Genomic DNA, 19978 nt, shown 5'->3' on the forward strand with positions numbered 1-19978 from the left:
GACAATAGTTATCAACCGATGCTACTGCCACGGTTTTAAACTTTCTTTTATTAACCACATATTTTAATTACGAAGCTTCTCTGTTTGTCGGGGGGGGGGGGGGGGGGGGGGGGGGCTAAGTGTCTGTGTCAGTTTTAATTTTGTTACATTGAAAATCTTGGCACGTCCTCAGCTCCCAATGCGCGTGCGCATTGCAAACCAGCAAGCGCTGTCCAAGTGCTGAATTTAATCAGCAGAGCTGAGAGACCACGTCCCTCATTCCAACAGTAGCTGTTCGTCTTTCGAAACAAATATTCTATTGCTTTACACAACGCATATGTAAAGGACCTAACAATTAAAAATGTCACTTAAGTGGAAGAAAGCCGATGGCTAATCACTTATAATAATAATAATAATAATAATAATAATAATAATAATAATAATATAATAATAATAATAATAATAATAAATGTGTAGAAACGTTAGATACACCTTGTTATAGGTGTTGCTTTTTGCGCAAAACCAAGCTATTTTGAAAATATATAAATAAATATGTACGTTAAACTATAACGTGGGTATCAGTCTTCCACTAAACTATGATCCTGAGGAATGGCATTCTTTTCTGCTCCTTCTCCACTTCTCAGAAAAAACATCCTACAGTTTCTTGGTTGCAAGGAAAGCAATGTTGACTCGTGGATCTAACGATTGACCAACATTCTCACATGGAATAATTCAAAGAAGTGAGTTGATAACCACCGAAATCAAGAGGAATGCATCCACCGCTTGTTCAAATCCTGACAACCTTGTTTGCATGCTTCTTAGAGTCAAACAACTTCAGGTATGTTGATTTTAAACGGTTCTGTTATAAAGTGATTTGTTGTGTTTTGTCATATGAATAGACTAATGCTAAGTGATGAAGCCTCCCCTCCATTTGTTTGTTATGTATTGCTTCATGATATTGGCTTTGCACACCTGTGGAGTTTGCTTCAAATCGCAGAACCTGGTACTCACCCCCTACGCTATTACATTTATTTTCTATTTTCATTGAGTTATGGGTTTGGAGAAACTTATAATATCACAATAAACTAGGTACCGGGTATATGTGATTTAAATACCAAGGTAAGTAAGGAGGTAGGAGATAACATTTCTAAACAGGTAACACGTTTTATTTAAACCAGCTTTTTTGCAAGAAGAAGAAGAAAAAAAAAAAAGCTTCTGTTTAATACCATGATTTTTTGAAATGTATTTATTTTTAATAAAAGGTAAACGCGAAAGAACAAAACATTATGTGAGCATTAGTGAGCTGTAAACCTTTTTTGCTGCTGGCACAATGGTTTTCCTTTTGTGCGATGCTTCAGAAATGGTTTATTTAGGGTTGTCCAGCTTAAAATCCCTTCAACTACATGATATGGTGTTTATAGAAATGCAGGATTCGGATTAATGCTGTCTGTGAGTGATGTATGCTTATTGATCTAAAAAGAATCCCCCCTAACACTAGTCTAGACATCCCCTGAAAACCTGGGGCAGCTAGTAGGCTACGACTCTACACTGTATTGAACCTTATTGCAATTCCAAGGGAGTTGATAGATGTGATTATAAAACAAAAAATAGACATTGGCAGGTGGAAATGGTAAAAAGGCTTTTAGAAACAAAGACAGTGTATGTTTCCCCTTTTTAATACAGAAGATATTACGTTGAAATTGTTGAAATCTAATATGCTGCACATTGAGGTTCAATGATGATTTAATTGTTTTGGTCAATCTACATAATTTTGGCATTATGCCACACAGTATCTTATTGTTGCTGTCACGTGTGTACTTAATGTTTTAGTAGAATTTAATTGTAAACATGATATCCTTCTCAGTAATATTATTTTTTATATTATATTTATTTGGCACACATGGGCTATATCAACTTGCATTGGTATGTGATTGAGTATGCATGCAATGAAAGCAGTTGTACATGTACTCACATGAATACAGGTGGTGTTTATTAAATGCTATAGGTATCTAGGTATAACATAATATATGTTATTAGTTAACTGTGTTAATATAACAATACACCTGTAGTTGCTGTAATAATAATAACACTATACTGCTACTACCACCACCACTACGACTAGTACAAATAATAATAATAATAATAATAATAATAAATAATAATAATAATAATAATAATAATAATAATAATAATAATAATAATATATTTACATATACTGACATTTTAAAATTGAAGTGACCTTTAAATAGTTAAAATGTTTGGGTCTGTTTTCATAAGTATCTAGAAAAAAAAGTTCCCATACGAGTGCTAGTGCTTTTTAACAAATCGCTCCTCTCACTTATTCTTAGTAACAGCATAGAATAATTCTTTGAAATAGCAGGTCAAAGAAATAAATATAAGTTAGCTGACTTGTCATGCAATTACGTCCTGAAAACTCTTGCAAACTCTCCTTTCCACTTGAGAGAGTGAGAGACAAAGGTAGTACATTTAAACACCTTTGCACACAACAGGAATCACTTGTGCTCTTTGGTAGGGTTAATTGGTAATATGTTAATTGGAAACATATTTTATGGCATTCACAGATTTATTTAAAAAAAGAACCACAGCTTGAATATTGATGTTAATAGCATGGTTAATGCTGACTTTTATTTATTTCTTTTTTCAGGATGGCAGTTGCTAAGGAGCATGATTCGAGATCGTCAGCCAAAAGCTTCTCATTGACTATGTCTCCTTCAGATTTTCTGGACAAATTAATGGGCAGAACATCTGGGTATGATGCAAGAATACGTCCTAATTTTAAAGGTATACACAATATGTTTCTTTATTTGTTATGTACTTGTCAGAACAAGACAGCATGTGGTTTACTGTGAATACTTATCATACTAAAGAAGCTTCCCAGGAGTTTTATATATAGCAGGACCATGTGTGTATGTTAGGGTTTCCTCTGACGTTTTATATTTAAATAGTTTTTACATATCTAAGAAGATAAAAAAAAAGATTGTTACATGATAAATAAATGTTGAAAATACAGCATGTATTCTTCAGATGATCCACAGTGTACAATGGTACACTGAAAAGAAAAGCAGAATGTGCATTAGAAATGTTTAGAAAAGTCTAGATTTTGGGAAGCTCTGTTTAGTTCAACAGTTTTCCATCTTTATGGCTCAGCTGTCTGTTTCACTCTTGCCCTCTCCTCCTGTGTATGTTGTTTAGAGTGGGACATAGGGCACCTGTAGCAAGCAAGGTGGCATTGAATACAAAGCAGATAACCATTCAGAAACAGCTAATGCAATTAGACAGCAGGCCTGATGAGTTAAAGGACTAGTGAGGGTTGTGTTCCACCTTGATGATCTTTGTGACGATAACAAAGCCAGGAGCCTGTCTGTAAGACAGCCTGATCAACACAGCTCACTAGCCTTCAGGAAACAATCATTTGAACATGGAGAACAAACAATACTAAAATGGGGGTGGGTGGCTACTTGGGTGTAATATTTTTTTTGTTGGGCGCTTTAAAAACAGAAGCTGCGCAAGTATACGAGAGCCGTAGTTGTATGTATGGTACAGCTGGACAGTATTTCGTTTGACTATATTTGTAAATGAGTTTAGAATTGTTTTATTTTTGCATTTTCTTTCCTTTATATTAATATATTAAAGGTCAAGGTTGAGAAATTTGGTAGAATTGTGTGTTTTTGAGTGTGTTGTTAAGTGTACCGTAACCGCGGTTTATGTCCATTTGCTTAAATCGTCAGAAATTCTGGCATAAACTGTCTCATTTCTAACACACGACTCCAGATCTTCCTGAACACTTCTATCTGCCCACAGAGAAACTAGAGCCTGCACTTTCTCATCACACTCACTGCCTGCCATGTTTGTTGTTTTCTTTCTGGAGTGCACTGACTGATGCAACATAATGACAAAAATCCTTAAACCCGCCCCTGACTTGACCTGTATTCAGATGTCTTTAGGCTGGAATTTCACAGTTTAGTTCTCGCTTGGCTCAACAAATAGCCAGTGGAGAACCATCCATACCCGTACCATACCCTCACGGGTCGGATTTTAATGCATATTATAAGTGATGCCCCCATTGGATCCTATCAGTAGCAACTAAACTGATAAATCTCTTAAGACTGTTGTCTCAAACACAAAGAACTTCTTAAAATTTGCCAATGGCAAAATGTAAACAGGTAACCTTGAGTTGGTTTACCTTGATTCTTTGTCTAGCCACTTCAATCAAGAACAGCGACAGTACCTATATTGCATTATTTAACCACTTTATATCACTTTGAAAAGTCTGTGTTACATGCTTATTTTTGCATCAAAAAACACAGGAAATGTATATAACAATAGTCACCCATGCAGAAAATATATTTAGTAACAGCTCACTTAAGCTCTCAGCATGACTGAAAATGTCATAAAAATGTAATACAGCTAACCAAAAATCCCTTTAAGAGTTTGAGTCATGTCCTTGTTATAATGTAAACCACATTCATCAGATGTTAATTTCCTTGTGCTCATTATAGCTATTATTTTCCACCTCATGCCTCCCACTACCTATGCTTCACCTCACACCACCTCACAACTCCACAGAAACACCTGGGTATGTGTGCAATCATGGAAAATCAGCATAGTGCTTCAGGCTAGGTTATGTTCAAGAGTTACAGCACCATTTATGTAAACAGTAATGGAAAGGCATAATGTTTACAGTTAAGCAATGTATGGGATATTGTAAAGAAGACTACAAAGGTACAATAACACGGATTACTGTGGTTTAACTGGCTTTTTAGATAAACAAACATTGATAGTTCCAGGGCTTTATAGAGAAATAACTATAGATGAGATTTATTTGGATGCTGGCTATTTTTTTTTATGTAGGTTTTGACATTTTGAACTGGCACTGTATTTTACAGCTGCTTATTTAAAAATAGAACAAGCAACTTTTATAACAAATTCATTTGCTGTCACTAAAATACTTTAGATGATTAAAAAAAAAAATGCCATTTAGATATTATAAAAATAAAACATAACGTTGAAATAAATAGCATAAATAGTATATAACACTGATTTAATTGAAAATACTCTGTATGAATTCAAAGCTTAGGCTAGTAGTATAACTTTAGAATGAAAAGGTGGAAACATGAAGGCATACTATCCACTACTGTATGTCTGTATTATTATTATCAATGTGTGTTATGTATATATATATATATATATATATATATATATATATATATATATATATATATATATATATATATATATATAAATTAATCACACCTGTTGGCTTTGATCAATTTAATATAAAAAAAAGCAATCTTGAAAAATGACAGAGGGTAATTCTAAAGAACTTGACAAAAGGGCAACTGGATGGTATACCCAATATTTCACAATATCTCAAGAATGAAGAGAAAAAGACTGCCACTTACAACATTTGCTCATCGGTGCTTTTCTTCCATGACAGTACTACAAGTTTATTGTATTATCTCAGTCACAAGTAAGTTTCTTTCAAACAGCATCAGACAATTAACAGCTAATTGTACCTTTTCTTCAGCCATAATAAACTATCACTAAATAAATTACATTTCTCTTCAGTTAACCTAAATACAATTGCACTCAGCAAGTTACTTTTGTTAGTCTGAAACTTGAAAGCCTCCAGTATAACAAAAACGGATCTGTAAAATACAATATTCTAGGTTGTGGTGCAGCTGGTAATTTACAGTAATATATTATCTGTTGATGTATGTTTAGTATGTTAACATGGCATTTGGCTGAAGGAAGCACAAATGGGCAGTACAGTTCAAAATAAAATGTCAGATTACGTCACTAAAAGTGATTACTTGTAAATGTCTTTCAATACAGTTTCATATCACTAGGAAACAGGTGTGATTAATCGATTACTTGATTAAGATTGGATGATTAATTAATCGATAGAATATATTTGTGCACTCCAATGCTTAATCTAGGTGAGTGGCTGGCCAATATAAGGCAACTGAATATTGATTTATGAACACTTCTGAATCAGGCAAACTAACTTTGTAGATTACCAGTCGAAGTCCATAGAGACACACTTGGCTGCACTCGCAACACATCATTTTAACCTAAAACATGACCACTGCTATTTTGTATATATCTAATGATGCACAAAAGAAATGCAACAGTCAGGTCTAATGAATTTAATCAAATATTTTAAACATAAATATCAAACAAAATCACAGAAAATGTGAACAAAAATACAGATCAAAGAATCACAATAAGTTTTCAGTATGAAAACATTACAAACTTAATATCAAGTATGACCTCCCTGAGCATTAACACAATCCTGGCAGCGTTGACACATAGACCTGATCAGCCTCTGGATAGACTGCTGTGGGATGTTCCGCCACTCTTCCGGGGCAGCTCCAGCCAGCGTGCAAAGGTTGGCTGGTTGCGGTTGTCTCCTGTGGATGACACTGGCAATTTGGTCCCACAGATGTTCTATTGGACTCTGGCCATGGCAAGACCTTGATATTGTTTTCTTGATGCTGTGCAATTGTAATCCCAGCACTGTGTGGTCTTGCATTGTCTTGATGGAATATTGACACTTCCGAATTGGCTTGCAGGAACAGAAAAACTGTTACCTCAAGGACTTCGGCAATGTATCGCTGAGCAGTAAGGTTGCCCTCAATCTGCCCCAGAGGTGTTCTTGTGTTTAAAGGAGATTCCTCCCCACATCATCACACTTCCTCCGCCCCACTGGTTTGCTTGAACAACACCATAGTTAGCATAATGCTCACCACAACACTTCTTCCATCAGGTCTATCAAGTGTAAAATGTCATTCATCAGTGAATAAAACACTCCACCACTCTCTTTGCTGCCACCTCCAGTGTTCTAAGGCCCACAGAAGATGGCAATTTCCTCTCTCAGCTGTCAACATGTTACCCCTGAACGGCCTCCGAGCATGCAAATCATTTTCATGCAGATGGCGAGCTACAGTCATTGTGCTGATGCGCGGGTTATTTCTTTCTGGAATTTCTGTTGTTGTAGTCACTGCAGTCTGTAAACGATTACGCAGCTGGATCAGTCGGATGTGATGGTCCTGGGCCGGTGTGGTGACCCTCCGCCTTTTTAACTCAACTCAAATACCAAACACTGAGCACTGGCTGTTTTTAAGAAATCACATGACTTGAGTTCAGTATTTTGTTATCCCAAGGAAAAATACTACTCAAACAATCAACAAACTGCTCACTGCTCACTATTTAAAATGATGTAAAACTTTCAGCGTTTTCATTGTGCATCAGTATATTCATAAGATGTCAATTGAATTAATTAATTATATCGTTTCTAATGTTATTAATTCCCATTCTTGGGGATATGTAATACATTGGGAATATTTCTTTAATTTTAATTGAATTAATAATCTCTTTTGGATATGTATAAATTGTTAATATATTGTGTGTTTCATCATGAAATGTCTAGTAACATATATGAAAGATCTTTGTTCCATTCTAAAGGTGGAAATTGATTAGACCTTGATTTTAGGCAATAAGATAATGAGTTTCATTGATAATGAATATCAGCTGCATTTAACAGATTCTCTGAACTCCATTTTTTAACATGCTCTGATGAAGACAACATTTGGAAACAGATAAGCTTTATTTATTTTTAACTTGTTATTAAATAAAATATGAATAATTGAGAGACACTTTGTGATTTAAGTTTTTCATTAAGTGAGAGTTGCCATCTTCATTCTTCAGTGGTGGGAACATCATACAAAGTATGTTTTTTTCCAATTGTTTGTTCCTGAGATGAAGTACCTTGTGTGTGTTGGAATTGATAGAGGCATCTTTATAGCACCTGTTATAAAAACAAACAAACAACACGTTTCGACAGTACCATGTCTTCGTCAGGTTCACCTTGGCAATATCAAGCATTATATGTAATGTAATGCAATGCATCTTGACATCCCCATATTTTGGATGAGAAATAAACCAGACTTGTTTAGCTATTGCTTAGGACCTTTTGTCACCTCCTTTCAGTGGATAATGGGTCCACTATAATGAATATGGAGAAAAATGACCTTCTTTGGCAGAATTTAGGCAATCTGTGCTGCTGATAAGAATGAAATTAAAGCAGCAGAACCAAATGATTCAATTGTTTTTTGTCCCTTCTTTCACTGACATTCAAATCACAGTGATTAACCAAATGAGAAGTTTACAGACTGATATTATGATTGTATATATGTGTTCAAATATTTATACTTTAATAATAGGTAGGAACACCAATCTCCTGGTGCATTGTTCAAATGAAAACAAGTCTCTTGTGCAGTATTGAAGCTGTAGCTCAAGTCGAAACATCAATGAATAAAGAAAAAAGAGAAACACATTTTGCCGTCATCTCTGCGTTTTTGATTATGAGTGCAGACATCTGAAACAATATTGTTCATGGATTACTGTGAGGTCCACGCCCCTGTTTTGTAGTACTTGCGATGAGGTTGAAATTAAGCACAAGGTTATATATGGAAATAGTGATACTACGCATTTATAATGCATTACCCTCTTTTGTTGTGTTTATTAATATACTTTGCTATACCTTGCAATTGTTTACAATGCTTACATATGCACACTTTGCTGTGCTTCTGGTATGCTGCACTTTTATAAGTGTCTGGCTATGCAGCTGTGCCATACCATAGCTATTACACTATCCCAGTGCCAGAGGTGTGAGACTAGGCCAAAACTTGCATTCATGGGTCTCTTGTAAACTTGTTGCATTACTGTTATAACTTTAAGGCTGGTTGTGCAACCTGGTAAATATCCTTATCTTCTAATTGTGTTGTTGACTATGAAATTACTACCTTTGATTCTCGAGATGAAACATGTTCACTTTAGCGGTTTGAAGTGATTGAACATAAGTAGATGGATGTTTGCCTGAAAGCCAAACACAGCTATCCATTCCGAAGGATGTTATGAGAAAATAGATTGGTTTGACCAGACACAGTATTTTGAAATAAAACTTGTCATGAAACACATTTCATACTTGTCAGTGTGAAATAAGGCTGATACAAGAAATCAGGCCATATCCATACAGTATAATATTAATATTGTTTTATTCTTTTAAATCAAAGAGAACTAAGAACTATTATAGAGTACTCATGGATTGACTTTAAAGAATGACAAGGCTAATACTACATGCAATCAAATCTATTGATTGTAGTTTTTTTTTTTCTGGAGCTAATGTGATATTTAACTGATAATGCAACCCAGGGCACTACTGAAGTTAATAAAGAGCTAGTTTAGCATAAACCCTTAGAAATACACAAGTATACATGTGCACTATAGAGATGTGGAGTGGTAGTGCTGATCATACACTGAAAATATTGGTCAAAATGTCTCGGTGACCTTCGTTGCATATTTCTTTTTATACACATAGCATATTTAAACCCAGTTGCCATACAAATGTGTTGCGTTGGCTGTAATAACATTAACACCCCATGTATAACTTATTGGTTGAACTCATAATGAATGTTGTTTTTTTCTGCTATTTCATCCAATGAGTTAAATTGCATTTTCTCTCTCCCTTAAACATCACTTTTATACAAGTATAATACACAGTGGGGTCTCCTTATATGATCCAAGCAATTGTGCATATCAATAGGTTCCGAAGAATTTCCTGAAGAGACCTTTGCTAGCAGAAACAGTTTTATGTCATGTCATTCTCAATTTTTTTTTTTAACCTACATAAACTTTCTAATATTTTAAAAATGTTCACCCCTATTTGTTCAATCAGTTGCATTCTATTTTCATTGTTTCAATGTCTAGCTTATTGGATGTTTTTTTTCTGGCTCTTGTAGTTCTGTTGCAAATCTCCTTTGAAGTAACATACTTCTATGATTTTTAATTACATTTTGAAAACATTTCAAAAAAACACCCTGCTCTATCCAGGCAAGCTAGGAGTTTTTAGGTCTTTAAAATAGACCCCAGTGCTGTATGTCAGACAATAAAGTAAAATAATTTGAACATATTTCGGCTGTTGAAAATAACCAGTGTACATATGAATACAACTGTCATAATTACAAACAATAAACCACCCATAATAAGAATGATACGTTTGAACTAAACACCATTCTGAGACATCTCTGACATTACATAAGCATTATTTTAAAACCGCCTCAATACATATTGTACAGACGTGATGCAAACCTCCTCTTTGCTTCCATACGTATTGCAACATTTTCATTGCATTTCACAGGTCCTCCAGTAAAAGTTACGTGCAATGTTTTTATCAACAGTTTTGGATCTGTCACAGAGACCACAATGGTAAGTGTTAGAATGCTGCTGGCAAAGTTTTTTTTTATGCTTTTTCAAAAAAAAATGTCAATGTGTTATTTATTGTTCAACTTGCAGGTCCACCTGTAAATGTTACCTGCAACATATTTATCAACAGCTTTGGTTCAATAGCAGAGACTACAATGGTGAGTTGGACTTATCATTGAGGTCATCATGTACGGCACTGTGCTGTTTGTCAGCTTACCAGATTCCATCTTTTATGTATGCATAAAACCAAGCCAAATTCAACATTGCCTCTGTTCCCTCCACCTTGACTACCTAATGGTACCTTAGGTAAGGTAATAAGATAAGTGCTAACTGGGGTCTGTGAAACCAGATCTAAGTATCTCTAAGTACATTGGAATTGCACTTGAATTGCACATGTGGTTACAATGTAATAATAAAATACACAAGCAACTGCAAACATTTCTCATACCATGCTTAAGCATGCTGTTGCATTGTACTGTAACTACACTATCAGGTGTGTAGTTACAGTGTTATTACAGTGTAATATACCAAGACAATGAATGTAAAGTCTGGCTTTATTATTAGGTTGGGTACAGTACTGTCAGAACTGAAAAAAGACCCTTTTTTTAGATACTGTTACTGTTCCTTACTTCAGGTCTGTACTCCCTTATTGCTGTTCAAATGATCAAAAATGCATGTTGCATGGCACTATAAAAAAAATAAAAAAAACATACTGCAATACCTAATTATACTATGTCAAATATAACACGTTGGAGCCAGCAACAAGTTATTCTTTCTGTTGACATTGTGCTGTGTACATTCGATTTGAAAGTAGATTATGCTGGTATCTGGGAAACAGACTTTACATGATGGCAATCAATGACAATCTCTGCACGGATCTTCTAATTACATTTCAGAATGACATTACTCATAACTGCATACCAACACCTTACAAATCTAATGGGAATATTTATCCCATACAACCAGCCTTTAAAAAAACAGGTAATAAGGATTTTTAGTTTGGATTCCCTTTAGTGGGGCAAATTCCATAGAATAATTGCGTATATTACATTTCTGTTGCAGAGCTTAATGGATAGTTGGGTTTATTGTGTCTAATTTTCCAAAGAGTAAAACCAAGTGAAATAAGTGCAAGAGCTAGTTTTGTCTTTACAACAGGGTATTCTTCAGTGATTTGTGGTTTGAATAGTGGTTTTTACACGTAAGATAAGGTAGGTTATAACAAGGGCTTCTGTTTTTCTGTTTTTATTCATTTCATTTTTCTGTGCTTATTTTTATCAATTAAAACTGAAAATCAGAAGCTCTAATTGTAATCCAGACCAATCAGGAAACAACATAAGAGAAACCTGTGTATATATCAAAGAGCAAGCATCTCTGATGTTAGTGAATGCAGTTGAATTGTTAAGATATAGCAATCCTAGGTTTTAAAACTCATTTTACAAAAATCCTTTATTGGTTATGAATTAAAAAGTGCCCCCTCACGCCATAACCAGATTAATGTGCTGTACATTATTCCTCGCACACAACTTAAATGCACTGTAACCCATTGTAAAGTAAGCTAACTAAATACCTTGACTGTTTACTACATTCAATTGTAATAACATTACCATTCTGATCGTGATTGTAATATTACACAGAAAATTGGTTTAATGATGGCATGCATTTTACACAATAACAGAAAATGTCCTTTCCCTGGGAAATTGCATTAAGTCGGATTCCCTCTTAGAAATAATTCATAGCAACAATTTTGTTTTTAAGACAGTTACTTTGTCTTCTCACAGTAAGTAGATTTAGTTTTATATTAGAAAAAAGTACAAATCTGTCTCAAGATTACAGTTTATAATGTGACATTTAGGCTACATGACATTTAGGCTCGACTGACAGCGTCCTGATTAGTAAATTTATATTTGCTAATGTTAAATCAAATTTAAATATGGAAATCATTGACTGTCACATTTGAAGCATCAGTAACTTCTTCAGTAACACGTGATATTTTTGTAGGACTACCGACTGAATATATTCTTGAGACAGCAATGGAATGACCCTCGACTGGCCTACAGTGAATACCCGGACGATTCCTTGGATTTGGATCCCTCTATGCTGGATTCTATTTGGAAGCCTGACTTGTTCTTTGCCAATGAGAAAGGGGCAAACTTTCATGACGTGACAACAGACAACAAGCTACTGAGGATTTTTAAAGATGGAAATGTTTTGTACAGCATAAGGTAAGTAATATGGTTATTGGTAAACAAACAGTTTCGAGTTGTGTCTGAAAATGTCAAGGTAAAAATTATTTTGCGATGACAATAAAAGAAAAATACATATAAAAGCGAGTGGATTGGACGCATACCGGCGACCATACCACAAGAGAGCTGTGAGAGCTAACATCATCTCAACTCACCCACGGGGCACACAATCCCTAACGGCAGTGCATTGCACAACACTGTCCCTAACACATACACAATATACATTTGTTCATCACAACAAAACAGTATCTTTAATTCAAATGCAAGCTATTTACAGTCATTGTAAGCTCACATTGTAAAAACATCGATTGGATATTCAAATTGATATACTTCCTCAAGCCAAACTGTCAATTCTGTTTATGACCGCCATTCATTAGTAACCTGACATAAGGTTTGTGTCCACTTGGTCAAATGAGGGAGAAGCCCTATTTGAAACTGCAAGATTAGAAAATAACCACAGCTAATACTCACATACTAATTGGTTTAATTAGCAATGTGCACTTTAACACCAGTTTAGGTGTGCCGTGTGCCATCTAAACTGTCAATCATTTTTAGTAATCATTATCATGTCTAGTGATGTCTAGTTTCTAAAAGCCATGTGAACATTGTATTTTATTATTGTCTGTATTTATCTTCCTCAATATTGGTCAATTGTTTAGGGATAAAAGGTGCTTAGATGATACTGTCACTCAATAATACATTTAAGATAATCAGACAAACAAATGTCTTCGTCATTGTGATTTACATTAAACCTGCATCTCTAGTTTGAAGGTCAGTTTCATTCTCAATGGGCACAACTATTGTAATTAGAGGTCGGCACCGGTATCCACCGTGAAAAATACTCGGATACTCTGGTCTTTTTCAGGTAATGATTACAAAAGAAAAAAGAAACAGCATATATTTTGAGTGCATGATACATATTTAAATATTATATAGTACACATACATTTAGTCCCTTCAGATCTGTAGACTTGTGTAACCTTTTACAGAACTGGAAACATCTAATAATAATAATAATAATAATAATAATAATAATAATAATAATAATAATAATAATAATAATAATAATAATAATAAACATCTCGGTTTCAATGCAGTTATGTTAAATGTGATTCATGCTGTGGGATTCTTTGCAACATCTATTGACCATAGTCTGTTGATCTTGTTGGTGTTAAATAATGGAGGTTTTATTTATTTTCTCAATCAGAACACAACGTAGTTTACACAAAACAAAAGTATAGACAAGGAGTTTTCTTTCATTAACATGACATTCAAGCAAAGCGTTTTTAACCCAAAACAAAAGAGGCCCACGTTTCATAAATGTGTGTGAATGATGTTTCTCTCATGTGGATTTCATTGTGTACTTCATACTACGCATTGTGGAGTGCGTATGCTTTCTCAGGAAATCTACTTCGTTAAAATAAAAACAAGGTTTACGGATTTCAGTCTCTTTTCTGTGGTACACCGCACACCATACTTTATTTGTTTATTTATTTTTAAATAAAGGCTACTTATTTGATCTTTTTGGTAAGAAACTATATCTGTGCAATAACTGTAGATAAAGCATTCCATATTTGAAGCCACACAGTTATTATTATTAATGGATAATTAAGAGTCATCACTGGCATAAACCCAACAGGATGTTGTTATGTTGTTTTCTTTCCGATTTAGTTCCTGAGAAGAATAGTCTCCGCAGTTATTATTATTGCGGTGTACTTGCCGCTATTGCAAAGCTTGTTTTAACATTGTCTTTATTACGCCAGCCAGAGACCTGCCCTTACAACTGCAGTGTCATATTTTCTACATTTGCTTTAAATTCTCAAATTAATAATCAATACCCTGGTAGTTAAAAGAGACCCGGGTCCGGCTTGGTAATTTAAAACCCGATAGATACCTGGGTTTTCGGGTACCCGTGCCGACCTCTAATTGTAATGCACTTTATCCATGGTCACAATGCTCAGTAGACATTGCATTCTTTATAATTACTATTACTGTATACATTGGTACAAGTTCTTCTGGCAACAAATTTTTATCAGCTAACAGACTTTTTCTGGTAAGAAAGAAAGGATATCCGACTGGCTGATAGCACCTGTAATTTGCATTAACTTGTTTCTTAACATAATATCTGATGAACATAAAAACTGACAAGCACTTTTTATAATAATGTTTGTTAACTGGCTATTTATGGAGATGTACAGTGATTGGACTCAGACCAAGCTACATATCTGTTTATATGGGTTTGTTCATCAGCCATTGGATTGCTAGCTATTGATTGCTTAATTCCCTGTTAGTCATGTAGCCTCTTTATAGTACTTATAAAACCATCAATTTAGCTGCCATGCTTTACATATTTTAAGTGGAAGCTGTAGTGTAGTAATGCTTATAGATTATCCAATACAGAGTTTATCATAAAGCTTTCTCATACTCCTTCTCGAGCTATTGATGACTTGTGAAGGAGAAATAGAACAAGGATTTTTATTATATTCAGTATGTTTAGGAAATGCAGTGCAATTGCAGATTTTTTTTCTTTTTTTTAATGGAATTTTTAAATAAATTATTAAAAGCATAAATTGGAAGGTTGGGATGTCATCCTAAAAATATCGCTACGAAAAATTGGTAGGGTGATATGTCTACAATAGTCCCTAATTTTCCATGTGACTGGTGAGCTTGGTAAGCTATATTACTACTAGGTGATAGACATACCCTATGCAACCTTTGAGATGTTAAACAATAGTGTACTGACAAATGCATAGACATTAATTAGTTTAGGGATCCATTATAAGTGGTTATAAACAATAGCACAAACAAAACAATGGCAAAAGTGTATACTAACTGTGTTGCAAAAACAAAGCAATCCCATACAGTTGATGAGACAAGCATATAAAAACAGACAGACACACAGGTATAGAAAGACAAACAGCCCTGAAAAGACAGACAGACTATCCGTTATAAGCGATTAGAAACAATAGTGTAAAAAACAATGACAAACTTGTGTAATAATATTCGTATTATTTCTATGTGTGTTCTATAATTGTTAATAGCATCGTTAATAACATTTTTATAAACTGTTTATAATCACTTATATCAGATCCCTAAACTAAAGTGTTACCGAAAATAAAGCTATTTAGAATGCCATAATCCACCTTTTATTTTTTTGATAGCTAAATATCTAGTTTTAATTAAATTGGTTTTCTCTGAGTAATATGAATGATAATTGTTTTCTTCTGACGGTTTCTTCCGATCCTTCGGTACTGGTATCTCCTTGTATTCCAAGCAAATAACATTTCTGTAAGATATATTATTGTCTCTGTAATAATAATAAAACAAGATTTATTAAATCTCAGAGGAAGACGGGAAAATCATAAAGTCATGGAATTCCATTCCTAACAGTGCTCCAATTCATCTTTAATTGTGTAGCTTCCAAGCAATTGAAAAGTCATGGCATATGCAATCATGTTACATAAATGTAATGTAAAGAAATATAAATATCCCCTATATTGTGCTGATTATTACTGTTCCTCAATTCCTAGTTAATTTGTTATAATGTGGGTTGTCAGATTAATATGTAAAACAACAATAACATACACCCTACTTTTATAAAGATGAGCGTATACTCATTGTAGGAACAAAAACAGGAACCTCCCCTCACACACATTATCGCTCTGAGTTTTATGAAAGTTGCAACATCAGTGGAAATCAATAAATGGCTTAAATGGTAAATCCATATGCACTGAGCCTTGCCATTTAGCACATTTTCATTTCAGGAACGAAGCAGACCTGGAAAGCTCCCCAAATATTCTTCAATCATTGTGTGAGCAGACCACAGAAAATGATTGACAACGTTCTGCTTAAGGTCCTAAGTGACTCAAATTGTATGGGTGTTCATTGTCCTGTTGAATTGTAAGGTCTGGATTTTAGGTTGAGCAATTGGAGATTTGTGCGTTTCAGAATATCTATCACTGTGCTTCTGGCAAATAGGATTCCTTTGAGAACATGTAACATGTAACTGAATATACCCCTGGAGTTAACAGAGATCAAAATGTTGTGTTATGCTTTGTACATCACTGTGGGCTTTTGAAAGATCTAAAAGCAAAATGCATTTTAGTCTTTTTTTTTTTTTTTTTTTTTTTTTTTGTGGCACACCTGGGGAATTACCTAAATGTCTTACAAACTTAAACACTCAAATTACCACATAATATCTCCACATAGTAGTCCTTAAAGTACAGTACCTCCACAAGGCAAACACCAGAAGTGACCAGCTCTGGTATATGCTGGTCAGAGTTGGTTGTTTTCTGGTTTTAAGCTTATTGTGCTTGTCCAGGAGACTTGGTGCTGGTTGAGGAGATAGTTAAGATGGTCAGATAAAAAACAGGTCCATTAAATCTATCCTATACTGTGCATTTCTAAAGTCAATGGTTTGTTGTCTGTACTCCTAAATTAATCTACTGTATTTACAGTCAACCTTGTCTGAGATTTTATATACCTGCTGGGTTCGTGTCACAAAGACGGCTGGAGTGGGTGGCGTCAGACCAGAGCTAGGAAATAAGCAACAGAGAGGTGGAGTTTGGTGGAGCTGAGTGAATGGTCTCGCTCAGCATTTAATAAGTGAACAGTCAGGAAATAAAAAGGTTGCAACACACAAAAACACAGGACACGGCACTTTCGCCAAAATAAATACGGACTACACAGACAAACACGGTGAGCTTCTATTTTTCTTACAATTACCTTCGTCTCCAATCCCGTTCTCCACTCACCGAACACACAACCCTGAGTATGTGAAAACATGCTGCTTTTATGCAGCTGTACCGAGACTCGACTGCTAATCATTCATTCAATTGAAGTCATGGTACTACTGCACGTGAATTAATAAAGTGCAATTCCCCGTGCTCACATATTATTACTTTTTACTTGCACGTGAAGTGCTGTGCAATCCTCGTGCCTAAATACAAATATAGATTTTAAACACTTGTGTTACACAGACCCGTTTATATTCCGTGTACCAATGACTATACGCCAACATTAACACACAATATATAATACACACAGGGGCGGGCACTTTGTCACAGTTACCAATACATATTTGTGCCAATTCCAGATTCTTAGTTGGTCATCAGCTCCCCAGCACCTTCTTGCATATTCCCTTATAAAAGTTTCCCATAGTAAAAGCATAGCAAAGTGCAACAAAGCACAGTGAAAGCATGTCAAAGCAAGGGTAAGCATTGTAAAGCCCAGAGAGGTATGAGACCAGAGAGGTATGAGACAGCATATTAAATAATAAAAAACTGCAAAATGACCACGCAAAAATATCGTGGTAAACATTTATAAGGGTTCTCTCTCTTTATAAGTGTCTGACTTTGAACAATTCAGTAACTGTATGGTTACGTGTAACTGTTTGCTTTTCACTTAGAGATAGCCACCTGTATGAGTAAAATGATGGTAAATAAATAGAAATTGAAAATGATTCAGTGGAAGAACTGGTCACCAGAGTTGTGAAATGAACTCCATGCAAGCTTATAATTGCAATGAAAACAATATTTCGTGCTACTGTGATTTATATTCTGCATGAACCCTATGTTGCTATAAATAAATGATATCTTTTACTATCATTGTGAATTCTGATTAAAAAAAAGTGTACGTGTTTGTTTAGATTATTTGGACTAGGATTGTTGTGACTGTGAACACACACTGTATTTAAATAGAATCTAAGCTTTGACCTTTGTGTTTCAGACTGACTCTCATCTTGTCCTGTCCAATGGACTTGAAAAACTTCCCAATGGATGTTCAGACCTGTGCAATGCAATTGGAGAGCTGTAAGTTATTACACATTAGTATAACTTTAAAATACATTTCAAGGATGTACTAAAAATAGAAAACACCAGTGAAAGACAAAGATATAAGTGACATCAGGGTCATTTTCTTAATGAGTTAATACTGCTGCAATATGTTACCGTATAACAATGAATGATTTGCATACCCAAATAGAGGGAGTGTCTACAAATCATCCCATTTGTTAGTGTCTATGTGTTTGTTCATTTTCATAGCTGGACATTAGCAGTGCTTGTTATTACAGGTATGTTATGATAATCATGTTCATGAGCTTAATAAGATGCATTTGGTCTATTCATTAAATAGTTCAAATACCAAATACCCACATTTCATTAGTGATAGATTTTTTTTTTTACCTTATGTATATAATTTGTCTTAACACCATTTTGCCAATACCTCTGTTCACTTGCTGCTTGCTGCTTTCTTGTTACAATTAGAGCACATTGTTGTATTCAGTGCCAGCAGGCTGTGCCAAGAATAAAATGTATCAAAGGCCTCTTAGGCTTCTAATAGGTATGTGCAGCAGCAGGTGCACTTCTCTTGTTTCCACATTTTTTTTTTATGTTGTTATTTATTTGGCTTCAAGTCTTCTAAGGATTTGTCTTGCTTGTCTTTCACTGAAGGTACCATAGTGGTAAAGCCAGCATGTATATTATAGTAAATGGCGATTGAATAACCTTCATCTATATTCTAAAAGGTTCTACATGTGATCATCAGAAAGGCTTAGCTTTGTGAGATGCTTTTTGAATACCAGCTTCATCAATCACTCTCCAGCCCACAAATACAGATAACACAGGCTACTGACTCATGTGTCAGGGATGCTGCAGACTCCTGCACTGAGTAATCCCAGGTTTCGTGTTCATGTGCACCGGGGAGATTATGCAGGCAGCTTTGGAAAAACTGTTACTTAACATTACTTAATATGCTCAAGTAAAGGTTTCTGTAAAACATTTCTTTAGACTCGGCTCATTGATGTTAAATTGATGTTATGTAAAACACTGTATTTCTTTGTTTTAAATGCAGAATTTATTTCACTGGAGCTTGCGATACTTCCTGAGAGACACTTAAAAATCAAACTTCTTGCCATCCTCAGATATTCAAAATGACTGATTTAGAAAAGAAAATAGCCAAAAGTACATTCATAAGCAGTCATGGTTAATCAGTTACAAGCAGCTGCATTACAACTGATAAGACCTGGTTACATGGCTGTTAATAAGTATTCTACTACAAGTGCATTTTGTGAAGAAGTCATGCCACTCCATAATACCTTTTGTTTATCTGTTCATATTATGCAAATTCACTGGATTAGCAGACCAGCAACAGTGCTTCAGTGTCACTGGTGGTCACTGGCAATACAGGCACAGGCACTGGCGTGCAGCACACTTCATATAAGCGCAGACTTCCTGAAGATTGTCTGTAAAACCATTTACTATAGGCAACTCCAGATCGATTGAAAAAATCGATTGATCAGTACTGCGGAGAATGAGTAATCATCTTTAATTTAAAAAAAAAAAGCAAGTGCTTTTAACTTCTGGAAGCAAATTGTATTAAGGTATAAGCCCAAGTAGTCTGTACAAGCGGACAAATTTAGCATGCAAAGGACGTTGACACAATATTTTATTAGGAACAACCTGATCATGTTTG

General features: G+C 34.9%; 1 protein-coding gene across 2 annotated transcripts in view; it reads left to right on the plus strand.

Moving 5' to 3' along the window:
- Positions 1 to 276: 276 nt before the first annotated feature.
- Positions 277 to 19978, plus strand: part of LOC121328041 (glycine receptor subunit alpha-2-like) — a 33991-nt gene continuing 14289 nt past the window's right edge. Inside the window, exons 1-5 of one of the 2 annotated variants that reach the window (XM_041272496.1) lie at positions 277 to 817; positions 2645 to 2781; positions 10202 to 10269; positions 12265 to 12488; positions 18236 to 18318. In XM_041272496.1, coding sequence (XP_041128430.1) covers positions 750 to 817; positions 2645 to 2781; positions 10202 to 10269; positions 12265 to 12488; positions 18236 to 18318 — 580 coding nt within the window. In that variant the 5' untranslated portion in view covers positions 277 to 749. Of the gene's footprint in view, positions 818 to 2644; positions 2782 to 10201; positions 10270 to 10356; positions 10425 to 12264; positions 12489 to 18235; positions 18319 to 19978 lie in introns of both variants that reach the window. The other variant, XM_041272495.1, reaches the window with a different exon arrangement.

This window comes from Polyodon spathula, chromosome 15 (assembly GCF_017654505.1).
Source record: "Polyodon spathula isolate WHYD16114869_AA chromosome 15, ASM1765450v1, whole genome shotgun sequence".
NCBI lineage: Eukaryota > Metazoa > Chordata > Actinopteri > Acipenseriformes > Polyodontidae > Polyodon > Polyodon spathula.